Consider the following 11517-nt stretch of genomic DNA (forward strand, 5'->3'; position numbering starts at 1 on the left):
AAATATTTCTACACGAATTACCGAATCCGAATACTCCCGAGTACTCGCTACTCCCCAGTCGGCCGAGCAGGTACCGAATAACAAGTTCTACAACCTTGTATACACCTCTTCGTCATGATCCCCATGTAAAAGGAGTTGTTCGCATCCGGTTGGTGTAGCTCTTATTACTTCTTGAAGACAACAACTAAGGCACATCTAACCGTCACAATTTTTGCCACCAGAACAAAGGTTTCATGAATGTCAACGTCTTCAATTTGGGTATAACTTTTTGCCACCAAGCCTTATATTATAGTTCTATCTCCCCATTTGGCTTGTATTTGAATTTATTAGGAAAAAAAGTTGATTTAGAAAAATCATCCCTTTTTTTATCATAAATTGATCAGAACGTAAGAGTTTAACGAAAAATTGGATTTTGCAAATACACTTGTGAGTTGTGACTTGGTAATGAGCCCTATCACGTTATACTTGTGGCTACTTTGAAAGAAAAAAAAAAAAAAAAAAAAAAGATGACAAGGACATGTAAAAGAGTATTACAAATAATTTTTCAGGTAAGTTTACGTCAAAAAAACGATTTTTTTTCTTCAAATATACCTAATTGAATCATGTGTTTTCTTCAAATATACTTAACAGAACAGAATGGGAAATTAATTTCAGTGAAAACAAAACGTCAAATATTTGGCTTTCTCATGAACCATGACCACTTTTTTGTTAACCATGAAAGTGAACACACTAAAAGGCTCATCTTTCGTGGACAGTTTTTTTCATTTTTCAGAATCATAAACGCTTATCCTATCTTATATTCTATGAAGTTTACAACTTTCTAAAAACATTAAAGAAAAAAAAATGTTTTCAAAACACAAAGCCAAAAAATTAGCTTTTATTTTATTTTTAGCAAAAAAACAAAATAGCGTATATTTGAATTTACTTACCATATATATAAAACGGAAAACCATAATTAAGTTACTAAAGAGCTGTGGCACAAAACCAAAGGGAAGATCGCCAATAACGTATAAATAAAGCGTTTAAAGATCAAGTATGAGTTTTAGCCCTACTTTTATAAAGGAAAAAAAAAAAAGGTGAATCACATTTAATAAATATACTATTATTATATTTAAGAAATCTAAAAACAGACATATTACTTAACCAGAATACAGATGCTTTGAAGTTGGAGAAAGGGAGGGGTTGGGGTTGGGGTTGGGGGCAATGTTAAAAGGAAAAAGGAACAAGAACAAATGCCAGTTGACCCTTTGTTGGAACAGTGGCCAAGCCAAGCCAAAGTGGTGAATGGTGAGGGATACAAACAAAATACTAGTTTAGTTAGTACCATTTTTATTTTTGTTTTGTCCTCTATTTGGGACTACTTTTGTCTGTGGTCCTTAATTTATTCTCTACTTCTTCTTCTTCTTCAATATATATATATATATATATATATATATATATATATATATATATATATATATATATATATATATATATATATATATATATATATATATATATATATATATATATATATATATCAAGATCAAATGACCTTACCACTCACCACACTATTTGGATTCCATTTGTTTGACTTAAAATTGCAAGAGAATCAAGCTAGCTTATCTGAGCATCTGGTTTGACCAACTTGGCAAAGCCCCACAATATCCCTGCATCATGGAATAATACCCAAACTGACCCCAACCTTATGATGACTAAAGGGCAAAATGTGGAATACATACATATATATATATATATATATATATATATATATATATATATATATATATATATATATATATATATATATATATATATATATTAAGGTTGCCCATCCCATCCACCTAAACCGTATCACTATCTCTAAAGCATATTGTTTGTTGATAGGAGGGAGTATGAGTATATAGTATGGAATAAGAAGTGCATGATAAAAGTAGTAAAAGACAAGTAGGATTTAGAGAGAACATTAACAAATAACAGGTGTTTGGTGTTTTTTGTTGAAATCTCAAATGCTGAATTAGGAGTTAGGAGTTAGGAGTTAGGAGGAGCGAGCATTAATAGGCATCATGTAAAGACCTCGACTCTCTAGCAGCTTAATTGCTGCAGAGGGACTTGTTTCCATCAAATTTCCAAGCATCTCTTCCAGTGGTCCACCAGCAGTAGCAGTCTTTTCATCAACAAGGTAAGCACCATATCCCTGTCCATTGTAATTATATAATTATAATTATTATTTTATTTCACCACGCCCTTTTCTGATTGTTTTTATGAAGAGGGCATTCTCGTCTTTTTGCACTGACAAGCATTAATACCTGTCCTGTCCCATCTTTTTTTTTTTTTTTTTTTGACTGAAACATAAATAAAATTTGTAACTTTTGTCCCAGTTCCAGAGGGTGTTTGGGATTGCCTTTTGAAACAACTTATTAACTTATTGGCTTTTTGTTCAAAAAGCCAATAAGTTAAAAAAAAAAAAAAATGTTTGGATAGGAGGAAAGGACTTTTCAATTTGGCTTCTTAGTAAGGTTGAAAAAACAGGTTACAAATACCTGGTTTTTTGGAAAAGCGTAAGTCAATAAGTTGTTTTTTGGGTCATTTTACAGATTTAAGCTAGCCAAACACTTTTTAACTCATTGACTTTTCCCACTAAAAAAAGCTAATCCAAACACTTTTTTTAAAAACTCCTTTTGAAAAAGTCCTTAAAAAGCAGTGGAATACATACCAAACACAAACACAGTAGAAGACCATTTTTATTGCTAGACATAGACATACCTCAAGGTAAGTTAAGTGATTGGAAGTTGGTTCCCCTACCAATCTGTTCTGACTCAATTCCTGCACCATTTTGAGGGATTTAAAACTCATGATTTTCTAATATTCACCCGACTGGGTTAACGGAAAGAAACTAGACCACTTTTATTGTACATACATGGCAATGAATCATCTTATAAGAGTTTAGGGGTTTTGTTAAGTTGCAAGACAACAGTCTCTCTCACCTTCATATGAAGCTGCAAATACTTTATATACTCTATGCAGTCATCAACTATGTTTGTTTTGTTTCCCTGCAGAAAAAATGGCGATTAAATGAAATGGGGGTTGCTTTTGGACAAATGTAGCGCACATTGACCTAATTTCATTCTTCTTCCTTCATCTTCAACAAAGGGACAAACATCAAATTATAAAATATTGTGTGTCACCCAGTTGCATAAATTTGTAAAAGTTTTACATGATTAAGGATTTAACTAATTGCCACGTCATATAGAAACCCATTGCATATTTCATCTAAAAAAAATCACTTTTTTGCACAAACTGGGAAAAGGTGAAATGCTGTAGCATAAATGCACATTTGACCCAACATTTAAGCAGCATAACACATTAACACCCATCCATATTACCTGTTTGGGCTGTGGAAGCAAATCCTCCAATGCATCTAGTGATGCTGCAATCCTTGTTCTGCGACGCTGAAAAGTAGAAAAAATAATAAACTCAAAAGCATTTTTATTTGGACATGGTAACAGTGATCAGAAAACAAAACAAACTGGTATTGTATTTGTAGGTGTGATAATATAATCTGGCTAATATGAACCAGACTTACACGATCTGCATCAGTGGCCTTCTGTCTCATATATGTCCTGCGTGATGTGGTGATGCCTGACATGTTTGGCTTGTGTTGAGCAGCAGTATCTAGCCCTTGCTTCTGTCAAGGATAATGAAACAGCTGAATATGATATTAATGTAAATATGTAATGATCATAAAAATGTATACACATAGATAGATGTGTTCATGTCTGACATCATGTAGTACTAGAGACAACTTGACGTTTTTAAGTGACCTGATAGCAGATTTGATGTTGTGTGTTTTTGAAATTGTTCGCCAGTATTTCTTCATGTTGACACCTTGATTGTCTTACCTGTTGACATATGACATAATGTTGTATGAAATGCATAAGAAAAGACTCATGATATGGCAATCAATCATTATGCATATACACATATGTGGGTGTGGGTCTACCTGATGGGCTTCCATGCTGAGAAAAGACTCTTCAGATGTAAAACTGCATCCGATTCCATTAGTGTCATGTGGTATTTCTCCTTGCATATCAGATATCCCGTTTCCTACAAGATACTCAACATAGTATGGAGGCATCTGCTGGTATCCAATCCATTGAGGAGCAGAGTAGCTATCACAATCTTCTGCTTTAGTTATGTGCTGATACAAACTACTTTCACCCAAATGAGGTGCATAATTGAAATTTCCTTCTAAAGTAGATGAGGACAACTGCAAATCGCAATCATTTTGAACAACATGTTCATCCATATTTATCCAGAGAGAAAACTGCATGGATGACAATTGTAAAAATCAACTGCATTAGCAAAGGGCCAGGCTTCTATAGTAAAGAAAATAACTACAGTTCATATCAACAAAAAGAAAATGTAAACAATATGAAATTTCACATTGAGCAGTTCATCTGGAAATGTGAAATCTAACTAACCCCCATATCATTGAAGCTATGAGGGGACATTCAACCCGTTGGAGACAGCTTAAGCAGTCATAATTACTGCTAGAATAGCAGTCAAGTGTCAATAAAAAACTTTGCAGACCGAGGGGTTACTCCTTTGCTGTAAACTTATTCTTCAAAGATAAACTATATCAAACACCCAAATCATTGAAAAACTTATGAAATTTAACATTTCTCATGTACGACATGTAGCTTCTTATAAAACGCAGGAAGTATTTAATTTGACATATCGTTAACTACGTGCAAAAAAGAAGAACAGGTACCAATTTTATTATCAAGAAGAAATACGATTCTGCATTAAAACAATAAAAAGGTAACGATTGGACTGATACGAATGTATAAACACAAGTGATGATGTGAAAACAATCTTCAGTAAAGTGGAAGTGAAGCAGAAATTAAGAGATTAACGGAGAGAAGCTTACGGAGTACTGATATTTTAGGGTTTTAGTAGAAATGTGGAGTGGGATTTTGGGGATTCGAATGTTAAAAGTTACAACAATCGTCAATCGGTCGCCGGTGTTCTTCTGTGTGTTTCTGTTCGTACATGCAACAAAGTATGCCCAGCGCATGAGTGATGAGACCACGCTTATTTTTAATAGAATAAAAATACTTCATAAATCATATACTAGTATTAATTTTTATAATTATACTAGATTATGATCCGCGATAAACGCGGATAACACATAAATAAAATACAAATTTATATAGATATTACAAAACAATTATAAGAAAAGTAGGGTTATTGGCATTATTGAAATGTGTAGAAATTATACTAAAATAGGTAAATATATATAGTGTTAAAGGATCTCTTTATAGACAACATTTTTTGTTTTATTAGTTTAATGACTTTATTTGTCACATATAAATACCTTCAAACGTTTTCTACTTGTGACACAGAAAACAACTATATATAAACAACCATGCATGAAAATGAGTCTACACAAGTATAATCCAACATTTAACAATGTAGTCTCAAAATACATTGTTATTTTATGGTTATATTGCGAAATATAATTGTTTATTTCAAAAAATAGCAACTTATTTATGTTCCTTCAAAATGAACCACATAAAACCCCCCACAATATTAAATATAAAGAAACTATAACCAATAAATCTGCAACGAAGCTAATCATCTCCGTCCACTTCATCTCTAATATCATATCTTTTTTTCCTTAATCTAAGTTATTGTCAATATCATTGACAATGTTAAGATTAATTGATGACTTCTTTTTTATTTTAGGGATGATATGACAGAAATCATTTATCAGGTCCATCATTTATGTTTATATCTTCGTTTTGTTTGTTGATTTTGATATGCCTTCTTCGATTTACCACCATCTTTTTTTTTCAGGCTCCTTTGTTTATGAAATAACATTTTTTTTGTGAAATTCTTTCTACGGTTTTGAGTATGTGCAGATATGTTGATTTTTTTTGAAGTAAAGAAAGTAGGGTTTTTGTTCGATGTTGGTTCCTATGTTTGGTTCTTATTTTTTGTGATTTCTCATAATCTATTGCGTTTTATTTTCCATCTTTATCTACAATCTTTATGTATAGAATACTTTATCCATATAGTCATTCCCTATAGAGTTTAATGAAGGAAAAAAGAAACACCCTTTTAGTTTTATTTACTTTGCAAATTATCGAGCCTGCATGCAAAGCTTACAACATAATGAAAAAAAAAACAAAAAACCTTTATGAGGTAAATGCCAATTACGATTCTACCCCTTTTCCTCTTGTAATAATTATCTCACTTCAAAACATCTACTTTTGTGTTTCAGCATATTATTGATAGCATGAAAGATCCAAGCATTATTGCATTTTGGTTAATCACAATGCCTCAAATTATGGAAGGATTTAAATATGTTGATGAGGTCAAACATAAAATATGGTGGTCATACAAGGCTCTTCTATTTCTTATTTATTTATTTACTTATTTTTTAATTCAACTTTATTACGAAATTAAATAACTTCTTTTGTTGATATTAGTGTTTCTTATTTAGAAAAATATGCAATATGATCAACTTCGTGATGCTATAGCAATGAGAAAACTTGGATGAGCAGGAAGTGAGATAAATTTATAATTTATTAACTTCAATGAGAAATTAATTAATTACAATTTTGTTATTGAATTTGAAATATAACAGAGATTATATCAATGGATCCTGAACGTGCAAGAAATGATCTAGTGATAGTAAAGAACATTCCTTACTATAAAGCAAAGACCAAATTAGGGCCAGAAGTGATGAAGCTCAATCTACTACCATGACCTCAAAATGGGGGGGGGGGGGGGGGGGGGGGGATGAGTATAAACAAAAGTTTTTTCATTTATTTTTAGTGATTTACATATTCGGTCCCTAAAAGAATCAGGTTGTAGTTTTTGGACCTTGTTTCACTATTTCATAAAACTTTTATGATTACCTAAGTTAACAACCTAGCTATTAGTTTTTTTTCTATTATTCTTATTTTGTTACTACCGGAGACATAAAAAAAAACTTTATAATGAGGGCATTTATGTCTTTTGTACAACCCGTCTGTTATATTATGTCATATCATCTCTTTTCTTGTCTATTGATTTTTTACAAAGGTATACACACACATGTAACATCATAATTTCATTATATATAACATCCAATTTTAACATTGAATTTATTGTTTTCGAAAATAGGATCATAGTTACCGATTAAAAAGATGGAATCAAGAACCGAACACAACATCAAAAAAAAAATCAAAAACAACATTATACATCCAAATTATAAGTATTTAACAAAAAACCATACGAATGAGTAAAAACAAATAATTTCGAAAACAATATCAAACTTACAGATTAAAATGATTTAAGGAAGAAATACATACATTTATTCGACTAATCAGACTGATGGGAAGGTTGAAGTTTTTTTGCATTTGTTTTCTATGTGGGAATTATGACATAATGTGTGTGTAAATCGATTATTAAAAAGGTTTGAAATATATATACAAGTCAATATGATGAAAAATAGCAGGTAATCAATTGAAATCTCATTTAAACTTAAAATAGAAGATATCATGCTTGAAAGTGTATTGGTTCATAAAAATATCCGAAACTTTTGATATTTGAAATTAATAGTTTCCGAGATGTCGACATATAATGTATTTGGAAAGAAATTTTGAATGGAAATAAAGCCTAAATTTAAGGTTTACATTAATAAGGAACAAATTTTGTAGTTGTAAGTTTGGAAAGAATTCAAGTATCATTTTCATTCAATTCCTACATTTAATTTCCTAATATAACGGGTTGACTTCTTGTTTGATCAAGGTGATGTAAGCAAATTGATCTAAGGGTGTAAAACCTATAAAGCAAACACAATCAATGATCCAGATTGTTTTAGATGATGTCATAAGGTTTCTCTTTTAATAATATTTAGAGATTTTGTTTTCTATATGAGAATTATGACATAATGTTTGTGTAAATCGATTATTAAAAAGGTTTGAAATATATATACAAGTCAATATGATGAAAATTAGCAGGTAATCAATTGAAATCTCATTTAAACTTAAAATAAAAGATATCATGCTTGAAAGTGTATTGGTTCATAAAAATATCCAAAATTTTTGAAATTTGAAATTAATAGTTTCCGAGATTTCAACATAAAATATAATTTGGAAAGCAATTTTGAATGGAAATAGAGCCTAAATTTAAGGTTTACATTAACAATGAACCAGTTTTGTAGTTGTAAGTTTGGAAAGAATTCAAGTATTATTTTCATTCAATTCCTACATTTAATTTCCTAATATAACGGGTTGACTCCTTGTTTGATCAAGGCGACGTAAGCAAATTGATCTAAGGGTGTAAAACCTATAAAGAAAACACAATCAACGATCCAGATTGTTTTAGATGATGTCATAAGGTTTCTCTTTTAATAATATTTAGAGATAGATTATAATACTTTTACAACCTTTTTTTTTGTATCATCAATATTATCCCAAATAAATTATGTATATATCTAAATAAATTTAACCGAGACACTACCTAAATTTGAAAATAGAAGGGAGTGGAGTTATGGTGGTTGTTTTTTTTTATGGCACATCTCAGTTTTACCACACTTTTATTGTTTTTTGCCACACAAAAAATGGTCACCACGACATGTCATATTAATTTTTTTATTTAAAAATTTTAATTTAAATAAAACTTAAAATTACATTAACTATAATACAAAAAATACATAGCAAAAAATAAAATCTTAAGAACACACACACACACACACAAAAAAAAAACAAAAAAAACAAAAAAAAAAAACAAAAACAAAAACTAAAACATGCTAAAAGAAGTTGTCATCGGAGAATTCGTCTTCCGAATCATCTATCGGATCAATGTTTTTAACTCCGTAAATATGTTCCATTAAGTCTATAGAATGATAGTGACATGTTTCATAGTTATGTATCTCAATTCTTCTTTCAATGTACTATTCGCCATCGATATATATTGGTTGTGTCTTGGGAATGATCTTGTTTTCGTGATACTCACATATCACTTTCATTCGTCTTTTATAATCATCTTATGTAATATGATACATGCATATATCTCTGTAACGACCCGATTCTCTATATCAGTGAAGTTAGTTTTCCGTTACTAGAATTAAACTTTATGTGTGTTTACGAAGAGAGATTGAATGTGCTTAATATATGATAAATAAAAGAAATTAGACTAATTAGGGTATAACGGATTTAATCTTAATTCAAATTGTTTATAGGATTTAATTATTAATTAAATTGTAATAATGTTATTTAATTAATTCTAGAATTTATTCAAGATAATAAAATTCAGTGCATAAAAGTTGACGGGTTGAACTAAATCAAGTTAAAGTGGGAGGTGTATGGCGATCAAGGAACGAATCTCAAGGGACCAAAATCGCAAATTTGGCTTTGAAAGCCATATAAATGAATTAAATGTTACTTTAGGGAGGTTTCTACAAAAATAAATTAAAGACTTATTAAAGTGGGTTGATAGACTTTTTTTAAACCTTGTACATAGTCGAAAACTACTTTCTAAAAATGGTTCGATTATTCAAATTAGAATATTATTAATTGTTGATTATGCCAATATGTGTAATATGAGATATGTTACTGTTTTGCCTCTTTGTGACAATTGTATGCTTATTTGGTTGATATGCATATCTTGGTACTTGATACCATTATTTGCAAATATGATATGTTATATGAAATGGTTGATATGTGACTATGCTCTTGTTGAGTATCTTCTTGGTATAAATGTTATGAATCTTGATTATGATAATATGAATATTACATGCTTGTACTTGATTTACGATCGATTATGCGGGGTTATGCGTAGAGGGCAAGGGTATAACCTAGCACTTAGCATGAAACCCTATTTGGATACATTCGAGCCTGGTTGATTGAAAAATACCTTCTAGGAAAAGAGCTCAAGCCATTTATGAGTTGCTCGGTCTTTCTAGATGCCCGTGCAACACATGGTACGCGTACACTTTGGTGTTTGCGGACTGGAGTGATGTTGACCATTCGAACGAGGCTTGTACAAACATCACGTAGGTGTTGGGAGGTGGCGGACGAATGTCACCGCTTGTACCAACACCAGAATGACACCGCAATGTACGTGTACATTGCATAGCGGAGTAATGAAAGTGGAGTCTTAGGGTCGATGTGACGGGTTTTCCTTTAGGGTTAGGTATTACTACGAGACTACCTACGCCTATACGATTATGATACATTCCTTTGATATGATGATATATGATTACGATATGATTATGCATGAAATACGATTGTTGTTACACAAATGAACGACATGTGAATGGATGATACAAAATTGAATGATTGAATTTTATGTGAAAGATGATTGATTAATTATTGATATGTGTATTTTGTCTATATGATTATAATTTGAATGATTGACCCGTTAGGGGATGGTAAGTTTTCCCTTTGATTGTGTACAAACTCCTATTGGCTCACGAAGCATTTGCTGACACTTGTTTTTTTTTTTTTGCTTTGTGCCTTTATGATTGGTACAGGTAGCTTAGGAGCTTGGGTTGGTGACATTGGGTCTTTTTTTTGGGTAGTTTATCCTTAGAATGAAGATGCCACATGGAAACGTTATTTAATTTTTGATACTTATGCTTCCGCTACAATTAAATACTTTTGATATTTTGGTTATGAATTGAACGTAACGTTGTGGTTTGAAATGTTTTTGAAATAAACAATGTTTACAGTCTTTCGTTGCATTTTCCGTTAAAAGATTTTAGAATAAATGAAAAAAAAATTGAGCACAAAAATCATGACGTTACAATTTCCTCTTTAAGTTTTCTCTAATAAAAATAAAGTGTCGGTTTTTTTCCGTATGTGCCAACGTTTCTTAAGAGATTCAAAGGTTCATTCCATATATTTTCTAGCTCCCTCTTAAGGTTTCTTGAAGTTTTAAAAGTTCAGTATCATTTTGACATGAAAAGTGACTTAACAAATACAATATACTTTGGATAAATCTCGTCAACAAGATAATAATCGTACTCTATGACACTCCATGCACTTGAAAATAAAAAAATTGGTTAATATCCATCATATATATCGTTGAATAGCGGTGACCTATTAAGAATGTTGATGTCATTAAGCAAACCATGATAACCAAAAAAGGCATGGGCATGTCCACTAATCCTGTGAGGCCACTACTTCAAGTATAACCATCGGCTGACCAAGATCACATCATGTATATTTACATGGTGTGCAGTAGGGTCATTTCCTGATGCCCAGTGGAGGCAATATAAGCTTCATAGCATTCCTGGGAAAGTCTTGTACGCTTACATGATGAATTTGCAATTGCATGATGTCATTGTGTGTATGTGTACATAAATATCATGGACCATAAATCCTAATCACAAATTTGCAAAATCCGTGTAGAATATCTTGTTCAGTCCTTACTGGCATCATCAAACCCTCATCTAATGCATCAAAAAGGATGTTGTATGCTATTTGACGAAATGCGGTTGTGCATTTTTATAGTGGAGTGAAACCTAGTGTACGTCTT

The 11517-nt window shown here is 31.3% G+C and overlaps 1 protein-coding gene and 1 long non-coding RNA gene across 2 annotated transcripts; one reads left to right on the forward strand and one right to left on the reverse strand.

The window, feature by feature from the left end:
- Positions 1–1913: 1913 nt before the first annotated feature.
- On the reverse strand, positions 1914–5065 carry LOC145018459 (uncharacterized). Its single transcript, XM_078976341.1, has 8 exons — positions 4913–5065; positions 3983–4306; positions 3804–3881; positions 3566–3667; positions 3366–3431; positions 2967–3032; positions 2746–2805; positions 1914–2176 (listed from the first exon to the last, which is right to left on the reverse strand). Exons 1-8 carry the CDS (start codon positions 5057–5059, stop codon positions 2018–2020), a joined length of 1002 nt encoding a protein of 333 aa, XP_078832467.1. The 5' UTR covers positions 5060–5065; the 3' UTR covers positions 1914–2017.
- LOC145018460 (uncharacterized) lies at positions 2046–3824 on the forward strand. Its single transcript, XR_013667027.1, has 2 exons — positions 2046–2161; positions 3039–3824. It is a non-coding gene; the product is annotated as an uncharacterized LOC145018460 (long non-coding RNA).
- Positions 5066–11517: the final 6452 nt, after the last annotated feature.

This window comes from Lactuca saligna, chromosome 9 (assembly GCF_052625555.1).
Source record: "Lactuca saligna cultivar CGN05327 chromosome 9, ASM5262555v1, whole genome shotgun sequence".
NCBI classification, from domain to species: domain Eukaryota; kingdom Viridiplantae; phylum Streptophyta; class Magnoliopsida; order Asterales; family Asteraceae; genus Lactuca; species Lactuca saligna.

What these genes read in the sequence shown, in the direction of transcription:
- LOC145018459 (XM_078976341.1), bottom strand. Translation starts at nt 5,059, where the DNA reads ATGCGCTGGGCATACTTTGTTGCATGTACGAACAGAAACACACAGAAG. An exon ending in TCAGCATGGAAGCCCATCAG is followed by an intron (nt 3,882 to 3,982) that starts GTAGACCCACAC and finishes ATATGTCAACAG; the next exon opens with GTAAGACAATCAAGGTGTCA. An exon ending in AGGCCACTGATGCAGATCGT is followed by an intron (nt 3,432 to 3,565) that starts GTAAGTCTGGTT and finishes TCTACTTTTCAG; the next exon opens with CGTCGCAGAACAAGGATTGC.